At 41.6% G+C, this 19425-nt stretch overlaps 1 protein-coding gene across 1 annotated transcript in view; it reads right to left on the reverse strand.

Annotated features, from left to right (window-relative positions):
- Nucleotides 1-19425, reverse strand: part of LOC140201332 (serine/threonine-protein phosphatase 4 regulatory subunit 3-like) — an 82185-nt gene that overhangs the window by 14344 nt on the left and 48416 nt on the right. Inside the window, exons 8-11 of the mRNA XM_072265260.1 lie at nt 15368-15499; nt 12217-12319; nt 7445-7489; nt 56-214 (exon numbers count right to left, since the gene is read on the reverse strand). Of these exons, the coding sequence (XP_072121361.1) occupies nt 56-214; nt 7445-7489; nt 12217-12319; nt 15368-15499 (439 nt within the window). The remainder of the gene's footprint in view (nt 1-55; nt 215-7444; nt 7490-12216; nt 12320-15367; nt 15500-19425) is intronic.

Below are 19425 nucleotides of genomic sequence, written 5' to 3' on the forward strand. Positions count from 1 at the left end.
AACGAATATACTGAGATATTTCAGTCATTCGTTTACCTCACAAACATCAACTTACACAAGGCTAGAAAAGTATGTTTTGAATTCATCAGTACCAAAACCCTTCGCAGTAAATCTTTGTTCATGATGTAGTTCTTGATATGATATGTGTGATGCTCTACACAGAATGTGAGCAGCTCTAAAATCAAGGCCAACAGTTGTGCCGTCTGGAAGTTATCTAAAAAGAAACACGACAAGCTGAGTTAAGCATTTGTGATCACGATGCAGGTCAACAGAAGGGCTACCTTATAATATGGTTGAAAATGCAATGTAAATTTGGCCGCACCATCTTCTTTCACAAAAGTTAGCTGGTCAACTATATTCAGCTTACTGTACTGCTCAGAACTTAATGTAAAAAGCTCAAAAAATAGCAACTATAAATTAAAATCAGTGCACACGATTTAGCACCTTTAACAGAATAACAGGACATTCTATTATGCACACTTTATTATTCCTCTCAACCCCATTCTCCAGCCTTCTCCCTGTAACCTTTATATCCTGACTAATCAAGAACCCATCAACACCACTTTAAATAAACCCAATAACTTGGCCTCCTCGGTCACTTGTGGCAATGATTTCCACAGATTTACTACCCTTTGGCTACAGAAATTCCTCCTCATCTCAGATCAAAATGGACATTCCTCTATTCTGAGGTTGTGCCCTCTGAACCTAGACTTCTAAACTTTTTTAGCGTAGTAAATCTGTGGAATACTCTGCCACAGACTGTGGTGGAGGCCAAATCAGTGTGTATATTTAAGGCAAAAGTTGAGCGTTTCCTGATCGGTCAGGGCATCAAAGGATATGGCGAGAAGGCAGATGTATGGGGTTGAGTGAAATCCAGGATCAGCCATGACAGAATGGCGGAGAAGACTTGATGAACTGAATGGCCTAATTCTGCTTCTATGTCTTATGGTGTTCCCCACTATAGGAAACATCCTCTCCACACCAACTCTAAGCCTTTCAATACTTCATAAGTTTCAATGAGATCCTCTTTTCACTCTTCTAAACTCCAGTGAGTAAAGGCCCAGAACCATCAAACACTACTCATACATTAGCCCTTTCATTTCTGCATGAACCTTCTCTGGACCCTCTTCAATGCCAGCACATCCTTTCTTAGACAAGGGGCTCGAAACTGCTCACAATACTCCAAGTGCAGTCTGACCAATGCCTTATAAAGCCTTGCTTTTCTATCCTAGTCATCTCAAAATGAATGCCTTCCTTTCCACTGAGTCAACCTGCAAGTTAAACTTTAGGGAATCCTGTACAAAGACTTCCAAATCCCACTGCATCTGATTTTTGAATTGTCTCCCCATTTAGAAAATAGTCTACCCCTTTATTCCTTCTATCAAAGTACACTATATTCCATCTGCCAATGTTTTGCCCATTTTCCCAATATGTTCATTTGCAGACTCCTTGCTTCCTCAACACTACCTGCCCCTCCACTGATCTTTATATTGTCCACAGACTTGGCCAAAGACAATTATTCCTTTATCCAAATCATTGACGTGAAAAGAAATGGCCCTACACCAACCCCTGCGGAACACCACTAGTCACTGGCTTCATATTCTTTGCTTCCTGCCAGTCAACCAGTCTTCTATTCATGCTAGTATTTTCCCTGTAATACCATAGGCTATTATCATGTTAAGCAGCCTCATGTGCGACACCTTGACAAAGGCCTTCTGAAAATCCAAGCGAATCCCATCCATTGAGTTTCCTTTGTCTATCCTACTTGTTTTTCCCTTAAAGAATTCAACAGATTTGTCAGGCAAGATTTCTCTTAAGGAAACCATGTTGACTTTCACCTATTTTATCATGTGTTTCCAAGTGCCCTGAAACATCTTAATAATGGACTACAACATCTTCCCAACCAATGAGGTCAGACTAACTGGCTTAAATTTCCTTTCTTCTGCCTCCTCCCTTCCTGAAGAGTGGAATGGCATTTGCACTTCTCTAGTCCTCCAGAACCACGCCAGAATCTCATGATTCTTGAACGATCATTACCTCCACATTCTCTTCAACTACCTCTTTCAGAACCCTTGTGTATAGTCCATCTGGTCCAGGTAACTTACCTACCTTCAGACCTTGCAACTTCCCAAGCACTTTCTCCTTAGTAATAGCAAATACATTCACATCTGCCTCCTGACACTCTTGAATTTCTGGCATACTGCTATTGTCTTCCCAGTGAAGACTGATGCAAAATACTTAAGTTTTGTACGCCCATTACTACCTCTCCAGCATAATTTTCCAGTGGTCCAATATACCGCTCTTTGAAAAAACCTTTAGTATCCATTTTGATATTATTGGCTAGCTTACCTTCATAATTTCATATTTTCTCTCCTGACTTTTTAATTGTCTTCTGTTGCTTTTTTTAAAAAAGGTTCACAATCCTCTTAACTTCCCATTGTTTTTTTTTAAACTATATTATATGCCCTGTCTTTTGGTTTTATGCTGTCTTTGACTTCCCTTGTCAGCCACTGTTGCATCAATCTCCCTTCAGAACATTCCTTCGTCTGTGATGCATCTATTCTGGCCCTTCTGAATTGCTCCCAGAAACTCCAGTCATTGCTGTTCTGCCATCATCCCTGCTTGACAGCTTTGGCTAGCTCCTCTCTCATGCCCCTGTAATTCCCTTTAGTCCTTTGTAATATTGATACATCTAACTTTATTTTCTCACTCTCAAATGTCAGGGTGAATTCTACATTATGATCACTGCCTCATAAAGGTTCATTTACCTCAAGCTCCCTAAATCAAATCTGGCACAACACAGAGTTCTCAATTGCCTAATGGGCTCAAATACAGGCTGCTCTCAAAAGCCATCTCGTAGGCGTTCTACAAATTCCTTTTCTTGGAATCCAGCACAAACCTGATTTCCCCCAAACTACCCGCATATTAAACTCCCCCATGACTATCGCAACATTGCCCTTTTTACATGCCTTTTCCATTTCCTATTGTAATTTGTACCCCACAACCTGACTACTGTTTAGAGGTCTGTATATACCTCCCATCAGCATCTTTTTACCTTTGTAGTTTCTTAACTTTACCCACAAGGATTCCACAACATCCAATCCTATGCCACCTCTTTCTAATGATTTGATTTCATTTTTTTTTACCAACAGAGCCACCCCACCCCTCTGTCTACCTGCCTGTCCTTTTGATACAATGTGCATCTTTAGATGCTAAGCTCCCAACAGTGATCTTCTTTCAGCCATGAATCCATGATACCCACTGCATACCTGCTGATTTCTAATTACGTTACAAGATAATCTACCTTATACTGTATATGGTCTGCAACCAAATATAAAAACTTCAGTCCTATATTCATCATCCTTTTCAATTTTGCTCCCAGGTTGCACTTCAGCTTATCCCACTAAATGCAATTTTGCCCTATCATCTGCCTGTCCTTCCTCTCAGTCACAGATCACACTACACCTACTTCTATACCGATTACCATGTCCCTCCAGCACGCGTGTAGTGACTAGCACAACACTTTACAATACCAGCAACCCAGGTTTAATCTCCACCATTGTCTGTAAGGGGTTTGTACATCCTCTCCACGACTGTGTGGGTTCCCTCCGGGTGCTCCAGTTTCCTCCCACAGTCCAAAGATGAACCATTGGTAGGTTAATTGGTCATTGTATATTGTCCCATGGTTAGGTTAGGATTAAATTGGGGGAATTGCTGGGTGGTGCGGCTCAAAGGGCCAAAAGGGCCTATTCGGTGCTGTATCTCAATAAATAAATCAATAAACTCCGGTTCTCAACCCCCTGCCAGATTAGTTTAATCCCTCCCAAACAGCTCTAGCAAACCTGCCTGCTAGGATATTGGTCCCCCTCAAGTTCAGGTGTAGCGTTATGTCTTTTGTTCTGATCTTGTGAGCATTTCTTCCTCTGTTAATGCATGGTGCTGCTATTTCCCTTGATATCCCAAAATACTATTTATCTGCATATTGATGTGTGAATTACTTGAGCAGAAGTTAATAGAAATATTGAATGAAAGGGGATATGATGGATATATATGCAAGAGACAATCAGTTACAAGAAAACAACGGAGACAAGTGGGACACATAAGATTGCTCCCCTGGAAATCCTTGCACAGCAGATTTAACGAACTGAATAGCATTCTTCTGTACTAATGTAGAAATATATGTTCAAGAGCAATACACATAAAATACTGGAGGAACAAGGCAAGTCAGGCACCATCTATGGAGGAAAGTAAACAGCGGACATTTGTGGTAAGTTAAAAGGCAGGATCTCCAGGGTTGTGATCTCATTATTGCTACCTGTGCCACATCCCAGTCAGGCCAGAAATAGGAAGATTACAGATTAACATGTGGCAAAGGAATTGGTGTAGGAGAGAGGACGTAAGATTTTTGGATCATTGGGCTCTCTTCCAGGGAAGGTGGGACCTGTACAGAAGAGACAGTGTGCACTTGAACTGGAAGGGGACTAATATCCCAGCGGGTATGTTTGCTACTGCTGCGCAGAGGGGTTCAAACTAGATTTGTAGGGAGATGGGAACCAGGGTGGCAGAACAGATAATGGAGAGGTTGTGGAGATAGATGCTTTCAAAACTTCAGACAAAGTCAGGAATCAAAAGGTTAATCATGGTGCAACTAAGGTCCTGTGCTGCACATATTTAAATGCAGGAAGTATCATGAAAAAGGGCCTGGAATAACATCTGGAATTATGATATCATAGTTGGGGATGGACAAGTCGGCAAGGGAGTGACTCAGAGATCCCCAGGGAAAACGTAGAGTGGGGGATGGTGCTTACTGAAAGGATTTCTACATCAGTTTGACCCAATGCATGCCCACTGATCTCCCTCCTGGCACTTATTCCTACGAGCGTGACAAATTCTACACCTACACATCCTGCCCACCACCATTCATGGTTCCAAACAGTACTACCAGGTGAGGTGTCACTTTGCCTGAAAGTCTGTTGGGGTCACCTGTTAAATCTGGTATTCCTTCTCAACATCATCGAGACCTTATGCAGATTTCGGGACAGCATTGCTGAGCACCTTCACTCTGCCCGCCACTAGAGGCAAGATTTCCCAGTGGCTGCCTATTTCAATTTGACTTTCCAATCACATTCTGTTATGTCTGTCCATGGCCATGATGAGGCCAAACTCAGGTTGGAGCTACACCTCACATTCAGCATCAATTTCAGTAACAACTGGAAATTCCTTCCCCTCCCTTTCCCTGCACCCACCTTCTCATTCTGGCTTCTGCCCACTTCCTTTCCAGTCCTGATGAAAGGTCTTGAACCAAAACATTTGACTATTTATCCCTTTTCATAGATGTTGCCTGACCTGCTGAGTGTTGCTCTACATTTCCAACATCTTCAAAATCATGTTTATGATACATATTCAGTAAACATTCAGCTGTCCCCTCACTGGATGGAGGAAGAGGGTTCTCCTAGGGCAGGGGTGGCGAACATTTTTGAGAGCAAGCGCCCAAATTGAAGATAATCTTCTAAAAATTTCTCGTGTGCCATTGTAATTTCAACCAGATATTCCTAATTAATAAATTAGTAACAATAATTATGGATGTCCGTGAAAACATTTCACTGCTCTTGGGTTGTAAAAATTCATTTGCTGCTTCATTTGGCAGTAACAATAATCATTATCTTCTTATTATGGGTGGGGTTTAAAGAATCAAGGAATGGAACCTATTGCCTTGTGCCAATAATACTTCTGCGTGCCATTTTGAGCATGCATGCTATAGGTTTACCAACCCTGCCCTAAGGAGTGCAGCCAAAGTGAACACCATTGCATCATGCATTGCCTAGTTATACAGAAAGCAAGGAGAAAGGTGTAGACAGAAATTGTTACATGAGATTTTACAGTTCCCTTGATTGCAGATGTGATTTCAGGAGATGTCCTCTTTTTAACAGCAGAGTCATAGAACAGACTGGCTATAAAATATTCTAGAAGTGAAGGTGAAGAGCCAAAAGTCCACTTCAATACCAACAAAATGGTAGAAGAGGTTGAGGTTCTCTGGGCAGTTAGTTAACTAAGAGATTAAACCTCTGGATTACTCCTTGGGCCAAATGAATTGATAGAAAATTAATGTGATGATGCAGCAGTTAAGTTCAAATTTTGTTACTTTAATTTCAGCGAGGAAAAGTAAGTGGAAATCAATTCTAATGGACTGCATAAACTTTCAATTCGAAGAGAAGATTCGTCTAATAACTGAATTTGATAAGGTAATAAGATGTCAGCAGCACGTTTGTAAGACTGTATGACACTAGAATTAATTGGAGCACCTTCACTCCATCCGCAAAATGTACAATTTCCATTTCAACCATATTCCCTATTCAAATATGTCCTTCCATAGCCTCCTCTTCTGCCACAATCAAGCCACTCTGAATTTGGAGGAGCAACACCTCATATTTCGTCTGGGCTACCTCAACCTGATGACATGAACACTGATCTCTCCAGCTTCCAATTTCTGCCTCCCTCTTCCTTCTTCTTCAACTCCCCACTCTGGCCACTTACCTCATCTCCTCACCTGCCTACCACCTCATCCTGGTGCCTCTCCTCCTTCCCTTTCTGCCATGGTCCACTCTCCTCTCTAATTCCTTCTTCTCAAGCTCTTTACCTTTCCAACCTGTAACCTCCTAGCTACTTACTTCATCCCCCCACTTCCCCACCTACCTGGTTTACCTATTACCTTCTAGCTTGTACTCCTTTCCCTCTCCCCACCTTCTTATTGGGGCATCTTTCTCCTTCTTTTCCAGTTCTGATGAAGGGCCTGGGCCTGAAATGTTGACTGTTTATTCATTTTCATAGATGCTGCCTGACCTGCTGAGATTTTCCAGCATTTTGTGCGTTAATTGGATGGTTCTCCTGAAGAGCTGGCAAAGGCTTGTTGATCTGCTACTATAGTACAGAAGTTGCCTGCTGATCAGTATACACACACAAACACACATTTTTGTCAGCCAGTCACATACTGATATGCCTTGAGTTATGCTTACATAAATAACTCACCTTTGACCCAAAAATGGAACTTGGCCGTCCAAATGGTTTGTTATCACAATGCATAGATTTACCTATGATGGTGCTTGATACTCACAAATAAAATTCAGATATAAAACTGCTCTGTAGTCAATATTGGATGAATTAAAATTAATTGGAAAAAAGTCTACAGTTCAGTCCGTGTTATTTGGCACCACTATTGGCAACACATTTCTTACAAAAAAGAAAGTTAACTACTAGCATATATTGACATTTTATGCAGGCAGTGTATTTTAATTTACCATTCAAATCAATAAGCGTCTATACACAAAACTGATCAACTCAGAATGAATTGTAATCAATTGTAAAATGTTGAAATTTAAAATCCACAATAAATATTATTAAAGCTACGAGTTATTCAATCTGAAAAGATAAAATCAATCTAACTTACCAGAACAAAGAGCAATATTCATGTTTGATCTGTCTACAATGGCATCTAATGGGCAAAGAAAGAGTCATGTTACTGAGATTCACTGATAAATTGGTTCTCAAAACCAAGTTAGAATTATCCATTCAGAAAACACAACAATTCAGAATTTGACTGATAAAATTATTCACTCTACATGCATGATATAGTAGGTGAACATTGTCTGGAAGGCACAGTACACAATGCCCAACACTACTGCTTCTTGAGATGGCGGATGGGAGTAATTCGGCGCTTAAGCACTTCCACAAGGTTTTCATTCAGCCTTTATAGAAAATTCAAATTTTTTTCCCAAGCCAGGAAGGTGTACAGCTTAGAAAACATCAACAGTGCCGTACAGGCCCTTTGGCCCATGAAGTTGCACTGACCTTTCAACCTACTCCAAAATCAATTGCACCCTTTACTCTCACATTTTTCTTTCACCCATGTGCCCATCTAAGAGTCCCTGAAATATACCTAACATATCTGCCTCTACCACCATTCCTGGCAGTACATTTCATACAGCCACCACTCTGTGTGAAAAACCATCCTGACATTCCCCCTTATACTTTTTGCCAATCACCTTAAAATTATGCCTTCTTGTAGCAGCTATTTCCACCCTGGGAAAAAGTCCACTCTATTTATGCCTCATTAGCTTACACACTTCTATCAAATCACTTCTCATCCTCCTTCGTTCCAAAGAGAAGACCAGGCTCACTCAGCCTTTCCTCATAAAACATGCTCTCTAATCCAGGTAGTATCCTGCAAAATCTCCTATGCTCCCTCGCTAAGCTTCCACATCTTTCCTACAGGCAATCAGAATTGAACACTATACTCAAGTGTGATCTAACCAGGGTTTTAAAGTGCTGCAGCATTACCTTGCAGCTCATGAACTTAAATCTCCTGACTAACAAAGGCCTCCTTAAAACTGTATCAACTTACGGAGAAACACTTTGAGAGATTTACATATCACTTCACACTTTTTCAGACAGAACTCCATATGCTACTTCTCATCCTAGCTCTGACTCCTAACAATATCCCATTGTAATCTACAAGCTTCTACACAATCCACACCACCACCAAAATTCATGTATTGTATCTGCAAACATACTAAACCATCCTTCCACTTCATCATCCAAGTCATTTATGACATTCATAAAGAGCAGGTGTCCCAGAATCCCTGCAGACATCAATGGCCACAATCTCCAGGTGGAATACATTCCACCTATTTCAACCTCTTGTTTTCTATCATCTAGCCAATTCTGAATCCATTCAGCATGTTTCCCTGGATACCATGCTTTGTGACTTTCAGAATGAGCCTACAACGGAGAACCTTGCTAAAATGCATATATAGTGCCTTTAAAAAGTATTCACCCCTTTGGAAGTTTTCATGTTTTATTGTTTGACGACATTGAATCACAGTGGATTTAATTTGGCTTTTTTTGACACTAATCCAACAGAAAAATACTTTTATATCGAAGTGAAAACAGATCTCTACAAAGTGACCTAAATTGACTACAAATACAAAACACAAAATAATTGACTGCAGAAGTATTCACCATCTTTAATATGACACACCAAATCATCACTGGTGCAGCCAATTAGTTTTAGATAGATAGATATACTTCATTAACCCCGAGGGAAATTTGGTTTCGTTACAGCCGCACCAAGAATAGAGCCTAAATACAGCAATACAAAACACCCCTAACAATCAAACAACAAGCGCTAAAATAACCACATGTAGTCGGTGAGTTAGAGTTGCGATGAAAGAGTTTTATTCAAACTTTGCGGCCTGCTTTAAAGCCTTCCCGTTCCCGCCCTCCCTGGGTGGGACTGCTGTGGGGAATGCATATTCCCAGATGCTTTCTCCGCGCGGAAGTCATATAATTAGTTAAATGAAATCACCTGTGTGCAGTCAAGGTGTTTCATATGATTGTAGCAAAAATACACCTGTATTAGAAGATCCAACTGCTGGTGAGTCAGTATTCTGGCAAAAACTACACCATGAAGACAAAAGAACACTCCCCAACAAACAGATTATTGAAAAGCACAAGTCAAGAGATGGATACAAGATTTCCAAGTCACTGAATATCCCTGGGAGTACAGTAAAGGCTGATTTATACTTGTGCGTCAACTCCATGCCGTAACCTACGCAAGTGGCCTACGTGCGTTGTGAGCATATTTCTGCGTTGGTGTGTCTGCGTCACTCCGCAATTCGGGCACATCGTGCATGCACACACACCTGCCCGTGCAAGGCTTCACGGTCATGGTAGTCTTTCTCTGGGTAAACAAGTTTAAAGCCAGCATCTTTTTTCATAAAAGCGAAATGTGTCCTCCATAATTTCAGAGGTCTGTAAAGCTTTATGGAAAACATTGCAGCCAGAGTTCCTTCCCTGGTCTTCAGTCGGCCAATGGGAAGCTATTGCAGCATAGGAGGAAATGCGATGCTACCAGGCGGACCAATCACAGTTGTTGCAGTCTGCGTTGCTACGACGCCTAGTTGCATTTTGGGGGAGGTGCACGTTGGGCTGCGGCATAGGGATCCGCGTAGGCTCTGCATAGGGTTCGCAGCGACGCCGTACCTATGACGTTGAGTTGATGCACAAGTATAAATCAGCCTTTAAGTCAATCATCAAGAGATGGAAAAAATATGGCACAGCTGTAAATCTGCCCAGAACAGGCTGTCCTCAAAAACTGAGTGAGGCCACTAAGGGACCTATGATCATGAACCCCATACCATCTGACAGAACCTGAGCAGTTTTGTAAAGAAGAATGGGGAAAAATTGCAGCGCCCAGATGTGCAAAGGTGATAGAGACCTATCCACACATACTCAAGGCTGTAATTGCTGCCAAAGGTGCATCTACTAAACACTGACTTGAAGGGGGTAATTATGCAATCAATTATTTTGTGTTTAATAATTGTAATAAATTTAGACCAATTGGTAGAAATTTGTTTTCACTTTGAACAAAGGAGTCTTTCTGTTGATCAGTGTAAAAAAAAATTAAATCCACAATGATTCAATGCTGTAAATCAATAAGATGTGAAAACTTACAGGGGCGGGGGATGAACACTTTTTATAGGCACTGTATATATGACACCCACTGCTCTACTTTCATAAATTTTGTCACATCCTCAAAGAATTTTATCAAGTTTGTGAGGCATGACCTGTGCTGGTTACCCCTAATCAGACTATGCTTCTCCAAATGCTCATAAATGCTGACTCTAAAACTCCTCTTCATTAGTTTTCCCACCACTGATGCAAGTCCTACTTGTCTACAATTCCCAGAATTATCCACATAACTTTTCTTGAACAAAGGAATAATATGTCACCATCCAATCTTTTGGTACTACTCCTAGAGCTAGTGAGGATGCAAAGATCTTCGCCAAAGGCAAAACAATCTTTTCCCTTAGTATCCTGGGGTACAACCCATCTGGTCTCTGGGACTTCTATCCTAATATTTTCAAAAATTCCAGTACATGCTCTTTCTTATGCTCCAGCACATTAGCCTGTTCTATGCTGTCCTCACATTTGTCAAGGTCCCTCTCACTGGTGTATACTGATGCAAATAGCTCATAAGGACCTTCTCTACCTTCTCCAACTCCAGGCAATGTTACTGCCTTTATCCCTGATTGGTCCTACCTTCACTCTAGTCACATAGAGCAGGAGGATGACTCAAATCCTAATCCTTAACCTTACTTGCAAGGCCTTCTCATGTACCCTTCCTGCTCTCTTAAGTCTCTTCTTTGGCACCGTACTGGCAACCATTTTACTCACAAGAGCTCTGTCTGATCCTTGCTTCCTACACCTTATATAGTTCTTTCTTTTTCTTGACTAGATGTTCCACATCCCTTGTCAACCATGATTCCTTCACCCTACCATCTACCCCGCTTCAATGGGACAAACCTTTACAAAACCCCATACAAGTGCTCCCTAAACAACCTCCACACTTCCATGATGCATTTTCCAACTACATCCATTCCTAACTTATGCTCCCCAGTTCCTGCCTAATAGCATATTTTGACTTCCTGTACTTGAGCCCCCCCCCCCCGACAATATAATAAATGTGCAAGCCTATTGTAAAGATTAGGGACTTGCAGTCACTGTATTTGAAATACTCACCCACTGACAAATCTGACACCTTAATCATTCCTCAACACACCTAACAAATGTTGCACATGTAAACCTTTTGCACTAATGAGGTGTCATTCAATACTAGGGAAGTTGAAGTCTCTCACAACAACAACCCAGTTATTTTTGCACCTTTCCAAAATCTGCCTACTGCCTGCTCCTCAGGGTCCCTGTTGCTATGGTGGAGGGGGTGGGGTCTGAAGAAAGAGAGTGAATACTCATTCCTGTTTCTTCCTTGTAAAGCTATTTGTATTTTCTGGTGGGGGAGCAAACTCTACTTTGCCAACAAACAATATATTGCAGGAATTCAATGGGTCATGCAGTGTGTGTGGGAGGTGTCAAATTGAGTCGTAAGTCTTACATCAAGACTACTTTGCCATTTTCCTGTAAGATCAGCCCAGTGGTAACGTCAAGATTGACAATGAAAGCCATTCGTCAATGATATCAATCACTGGTTCTTAAACAAGGAAATAGCATAATGACTGAATTTATGTATCAAAGAAAACATGACTATAGATAAAAGCATTTCAAATGAGAAAAATTACAATTTTCAGACAAAATTAATATTGAAAGGTTCTCAGTATGCTTTATAGAAAAGAGGACTTTAATACACATCAGTTTGAAATTTACCTTTATAGCTGCGTTTATCATCTGTATTAGCCAGCAAAGGAGCACTTAGAACATGCATACAATGCTTGTAGAAAAAGCTGAGGAATTCTGTTTTCTCAGTTTTCTAACAAAAATGGCAAGAATACACTGCTCATTAGTCAGTACTTTAATTGTTTCATTATTGAAGTTCTGGCATTTTGCATATATGCATGCTGGTTTGAACAGCTGCAGAACTCATCTTTAAAACAGTATTCAAGTATACAAATTGTCAAATCACTGCAACAGTTTAAATCTTAACTAATTATGAACATTGTAAAAACAACTGGATTGACAAGCAATTGCCATTAAGTACACAAAAGCAGAAACATAAATAAAACTTAATTAAATTAACTTCATTAAATTTCCTCCCCCAAAGAAATCTTCGATTAAAAACTTCACATTTGGCAACTGAGTCATATTCAATATTTTAAGTTTCTCTTTCAACTGCTCAAAAGTAAAATTATCAATTCTTTAAAATTGACAACTACTTATTAGTAATAAAGTCAACATAATTAAGTAATGTAGCAGTGTTTTGGGAACAAGTTGCAGTAGAGTGCCAATGCAGCAAAAAACACTGCTGCCATCGATGGTGACAAGGCAAATAAGTTGCATCTGAGATCATCTGATTTACAGGTACAAGGTTAATAATATAAATGGTTTAAGGATGGTACTGGAGAATTAGATGAATTTGGTGCATTATAGGAAAAATAGCTGAAATTTGGATTGTATGAGACCATGGAGTAGAATTCAAACTAGCAAGGCAAAACTGTAGTCCAGATATAAAGAAAATGAATTTTCTGAGTGCACAGGAAATGGAGTGACAATAGGTTTTTTGACTGTATCACTACTCTTAGTTGAACAGGCACTGGGGATGCACAATGCTGAAGTAAAAAGGGGAAAATTAACAATGCTTTTTTTCTCAGTGTTGATAACTACCTCGACATTCAAGGTGTTCAGCTGAAGAAAATAGTAGCAATCTTTGCAAAGTGTGAATGCACAAGGATCATTCAAGTGGGTGACAGAATTTAACATCAGTATACAAAAAGAAACCAAATAATTACAAATGACACAATACATGGGCAAGAATAGTAAATCAGGGAGGACCATTGGTGATAACTTGGTGACTCAGAAGCTGCTGCTGCTGCTGACGTAGTGGTTGCTCTCTGACAGACAAAAGGGATCAAGCACGGTCAAAGCAAAGGAGCAACACAGAAAGTAGAAATATAGCCTATGTGAATTGAAAAAAGGAAGGAAATGAAAGGAATAAGAAGAGGGAGATAAAAATGGGTAATTAAGTTTTTTCCCCCTAAACGGAATAGGATGAAGATAAAAAGAAATTGTTGAAGAGAGCTCAGAGCCTTGGAAAGAGCTCTAAAATATTTTGTATCAAGAATTTTCAAAGCACAAGTTTCAATGCAACATATACGGTATTGGTCCCCCAGAATGTGCATACTTAATATACGCAGTTGCAAGAAAAAGTTAGTGAACCCTTTGCAATTACCTGGTTCTCTGCATTAATTACTCATAAAGTGTAGTCTGATCTTCATCTAAGCCACAATAATAGACAAACACAATCTGCCTAAACTAATAACACACAATTGTACTTTCCATGTCTTTATTGAACACATTGTTTAATCATTCATAGTCCAAGCTGGAAAAAGTATGTGAACCCTTGCATTTAATAACTGGTGGAACCTCCTTTGGCAACAATAAGCTTCATCAAATGTTTCCTGCAGCTGCTGATCAAACTTGCACAATGGCGAGGAGGAATTTTGGACCATTCCTCCATACAAAACTTTCAGTTCATCAATATTTCTGGATACCTTGCACGAACAACCCTCTTCAGATCTCCACAGCATAGCCATTCCAAAACATGAATTTTCTTCTTTTTAAACCGTTCTGTTGTTGATTTACTCTTGTATTTCATTGTGTTGTTGCATCATCCAACTTTTATTAAGAATCAGGTGACGGACTATTACCTTGACATTCTCCTGTAAAATATCCTGATCCAATTTTGAATTCATTGGTTCCTCAATGACTGCAAACGGTCCAAGCCCTGAGATAGCAAAGCAGCCCCAAACCACGATGCTCCTTCCACCTTGCTTCACAGTTGGGATGAAGTGTTGGTGTGCAGCGCCCTTTTTTCTCCAAACACAGCAGTGTGCATTTCTGCCAAAAGGTTGAACTTTTGTCTCATTTGTCTCCAAAACATTGTACCGTACCAGAAGTGTTGTGGAACATCAAGGTGGTCTTTTGCAAACTTGAGATGTGCAGCAATGAATTTTTTTTTTTTTTTTGGAGAGCAGTGGTTTCCTATATGGTGTCCTTCCATGAACACCATTCTTGTTCAGTGTTTTTCTTATAGTGGACACATAAACAAAAATTTCAGCAGGACTTTTGCTGTTACCCTTGTGGTCTTTTTCACCACCTTCAACATTGCAAGTTGTGCTCTTGATGTGATCTCTGCTGGGCACCCAGTCCAAGGAAGAGGAGCAACAGTACTGAATTTCCTTCATCTGTAGACAATTTCTCTTACTGTGGACAAATGAACACTAAGGTTGTTAGAAATGCTTTCTTTTGCCTTTTCCAGCTTCATGCATCTCTACAATTCTTCTAAGGTCCGCTGAAAGTTGTTTGGATCGAGGCATGGTGCACATAAACAGATCTTTCTTGAGAAGAGCAGGTTCTGGCAGTAACCTCACTTTGTGTATTTTAACCCTAGACTGTGATTGCTTAAATGGTGTACTCAATATTGACGAAAAGTTGTACAAATGTTTGTGGGTTATTAGTTAAGGCAGACTGTGTTTGTCTATTATAGTTTGTATATTATTGTGACTTATAAGAAGATTAGACCACATCTTATGAATGATTAATGCAGAAAACCAGGTAATTGCAAACTTTTTCCCGCAAGAGTGTGTGTGTGTGTGTGTGTGTGTGTATGTATATATATACGTGTGTGAGTGTGCACGCATGTGTGTATTATATATATTTATATTAGAAATAGAAGCAATTTGATGATATGTTCTATCTAGTCCAACTGAAAACATAAAATTAGGAACGGAAGCACAAGACTATTCACATCAAACTAAATTAACCCCTTTATTTAAAAAAAATGCATCTTTAACTTCCTTACATTTGCTGTGGCTAACATGTTTTCTGGGTCAATCAATGTTCTTAGTAACCCCATTAATTGAACTGCTCCACCAAGTTCTGGGTCAGCATCACAGATCATCTGTTCAATGATTACATTAATAAGAAGAATGTCCTGAATAAAGAGAAATGAAAACCATAAGAATCAATTTGAACTTATTAGTGGACTCAAAATGAAGAGCTGTGTAGCTTTTCAAATCATAAGATCAATCAATATGCTTCATTCAAATCAGTATTCTTCAAAATTATTTTCTGTTACATCAAATGCATGCGAATCTACAAGGGTACCTGTCAATCAACTTCATACATTGACAATCTCTGAATATACTTTACCATGAAAGAACCAGATGTGTCCATAGGAACAGAATTAGGCCATTCAGCCCATCAAGTCTGCTCCGACATTCCATCACAGCTGATCTCGGATCCCAGCCAACCCCATACATCTGCCTTCTCACCATATCCTTTGACGCCCTGACCGATCAAGAAATGGTTAACTTTCGCCTTAAATATATCTACGGACTTGGCCTCCAAGGCAGTCTGCGACAGAGCATTCCACAGATTTGCTACTCTCTTTGCTAAAACAATTCCTCCTTACTTCTGTTCTAAAGGGTCGCTCTTCATATTTTGTGACTGTGCCATCTAGTTCTGGTAAGCTCCATCATAGGAAACATCCTCTCCACATCCACCCCATCTAGTCCTTTCAACATCTGGTAGGTTTCAATGAGATCCCCACGCATTCTTCTAAATTCCAGCTAGTACAGGCCCAAAGCTGCCAAACTCTCCTCATATGTTAACCCCTTCATTTCCAGAATCATCCTCGCTAACCTCCTCTAGACTCTCTCCAATGACAACACATCCTTTCTAGAATACAGGGCACAAATCTGTTGACGATACTCCAAACCAGTGGTCCCCAGCCTCCGGGCCACAAAGCATGCAGGGGTGCAGTGGTAGCCAGAGCACACCCAGCACACGTTTAAGAAAAAAGCCAAAATAAACAAGCTAATTAATTAGGTGCTGCCCGGCACATAAATGTCGGCCCAGATCAGAGGCAATTGCCAATTTCACTTGCTCTACGCGATGTTCACTCCTCTTTCCAGGGCGCTGGAGCCTTTAGCTGTTCCATTGTTTGGTCAATTTAAACGCCAGCCCAGACAGGCTGAAAAAACAGGGCTGTAAGGATCGAAATGACATGTTGAATCTACACAAACTTCTAATAAAGTATAGGCTTTCTTTGTAATGACAAGTTAACGTGCTAGTCCCAGGACAGATCCTCTGACACTTTTCAGAGAGAGAAACGTCGATCCTTAATGCCGAAGAATTTTAAGTTATTAACCCTCTCCACCTCAGTTCCTCGAATGAAGACTGGCTTCTGGGCAGCACCTGATTAATTCGCTTGTTTATTTCGGCTTTCTTCTTAAAGATGTGCTGGGTGCGCTCCAACTACCGCTGCACCCCCATGCTTTGCGGCCTGGTATCGGTCCGCGGCCTGGAGGTTGGGGACCACTGCTCCAAGTGTAGCCTGACTAGTGTCTTATAAAGGTTCAACATTTTCTCATTGCTTTTATAGAAACATAGAAAACCTACAGCACAATACAGGCCCTTCGGCGTACAAAGCTCTATGTTTCTGAGCTCTATGCATCTGTCCAGGAGTCTCTTAAAAGACCTTATCGTATCCACCTCCACCACCGTCGCCAGCGGCCTATTCCACACTCTCACCACTCTCTGCGTAAAAAACTTACCCCTGACATCTCCTCCTACTTCTAAGCACCTTAAAACTATGTCCTCTCATGCTAGCCATTTCAGCCCTGGGGAATAGCCTCTGACTATCTACACGATCAATGCCCCTCATTATCTTGTACATCTCTATCAGGTAACCTCTCATTCTCCATCGCTCCAAGGAGAAAAGGCCGAGTTCACTCAACCTATTCTCATAGGGCATGCTCCCCAATCCAGGCAACCTCTGTAAATCTCCTCTGCACCCTTCCTATGGTTTCCACATCCTTCCTATAGTGAGGTGACCAGAACTGAGCACAGTACTCCATGTGGGGTCTGACCAGGGTCCTATATAGTTGCAACATTACCTCTCAGCTCCTATACTCAATCCCACGATTGATGAAGGCCAATGCACCGTAGGCTTTCTTAACCACAGATCAACCTACGTATCAGTTTTGAGTGTCCTATGGACTCAGGCACCAAGATCCCTCTAATCCTCCACACTGTCAAGAGTCTTACCGTTAATACTATATTCTGTCATCATATCTGACCTACCAAAATGAACCACTTCACACTTAAAAAAAACAGGAATTCTGCAGATGCTGGAAATTCAAGAAACACACATCAAAGTTGCTGGTGAACGCAGCAGGCCAAGCAGCATCTGTAGGAAGAGGTGCAGTCGACATTTCAGGCCGAGACCCTTCGCCAGGACTAACTGAAGGAAGAGTGAGTAAGGGATTTGAAAGTTGGAGGGGGAGGGGGAGATCCAAAATGATAGGAGAAGACAGGAGGGGGACGGATGGAGCCAAGAGCTGGACAGGTGATTGGCAAAAGGGGATACGAGAGGATCATGGGACAGGAGGTCCGGGAAGAAAGACAGGGGGGCGGGGGGACCCAGAGGATGGGCAAGAGGTATATTCAGAGGGACAGAGGGAGAAAAAGGAGAGTGAGAGAAAGAATGTGTGCATAAAAATAAGTAACAGATGGGGTACGAGGGGGAGGTGGGGCCTAGCGGAAGTTAGAGAAGTCGATGTTCATCGCCCACACCTCAGCGAGTTCCGTGTTCGCCACGATGCGGAACTTTTCTTCCGCCGTCTCCGTCTCCGAGCCTACTTCTTCGGCAAGGACTCTTCCACCCCCACCGATGACCCCTTCTCCCGTCTTCAACCCTCCTCTTCTTCATGGACACCCCGCTCTGGTCTTCTGCCTGCTCTGGATCTCTTTATCGCTAATTGCCGACGGGACATCAACCGTCTCGACTTCACCGCACCTTGTCCCCATTCCAACCTCACTCCTTCCGAACGCTCTGCTCTCCACTCCCTCCGCACTAATCCTAACCTTATTATTAAACCCGCCGATAAGGGGGGTGCTGTTGTAGTCTGGCGTACTGACCTCTACCTTGCCGAGGCACAGCGACAACTCGCAGATACCTCCTCTTATTTACCTCTCGATCGTGACCCCACTAAGGAGCACCAGGCCATTGTCTCCCACACCATCACCAACTTTATCCACTCAGGGGATCTCCCATCCACTGCTACCAACCTTATAGTTCCCACACCGCGCACTTCCCGTTTCTACCTCCTACCCAAGATCCACAAACCTGCCTGTCCTGGCCGACCTATTGTCTCAGCTTGCTCCTGCCCCACCGAACTCATTTCTGCATACCTCGACACTGTTTTATCACCCCTTGTTCAATCCCTTCCGACCTATGTTTGTGACACTTCTCACGCTCTTAAACTTTTCGATGATTTTAAGTTCCCTGGCCCTCACCGCTTTATTTTCACCATGGATGTCCAGTCCGTATATACTTCCATCCCCCATCAGGAAGGTCTCAAAGCTCTACGCTTCTTTTTGGATTCCAGACCTAATCAGTTCCCCTCTACCATCACTCTGCTCCGTCTAGCGGAATTAGTCCTTACTCTTAATAATTTCTCCTTTGGCTCCTCCCACTTCCTCCAAACTAAAGGTGTAGCTATGGGCACCCGTATGGGTCCTAGCTATGCCTGCCTTTTTGTTGGGTTTGTGGAACAATCTATGTTCCGTGCCTATTCTGGTATCTGTCCCCCACTTTTCCTTCGCTACATCGACAACTGCATTGGCACTGCTTCCTGCACGCATGCAGAACTCCTTGACTTTATTAACTTTGCCTCCAACTTTCACCCTGCCCTCAAGTTTACCTGGTCCATTTCCGACACCTCCCTCCCCTTTCTAGATCTTTCTGTCTCTGTCTCTGGAGACAGCTTATCCACTGATGTCTACTATAAGCCTACTGACTCTCACAGCTATCTGGACTATACCTCTTCTCACCCTGTCTCTTGCAAAAACGCC

Source organism: Mobula birostris, chromosome 8, assembly GCF_030028105.1.
Source record: "Mobula birostris isolate sMobBir1 chromosome 8, sMobBir1.hap1, whole genome shotgun sequence".
Taxonomy (NCBI): domain Eukaryota; kingdom Metazoa; phylum Chordata; class Chondrichthyes; order Myliobatiformes; family Myliobatidae; genus Mobula; species Mobula birostris.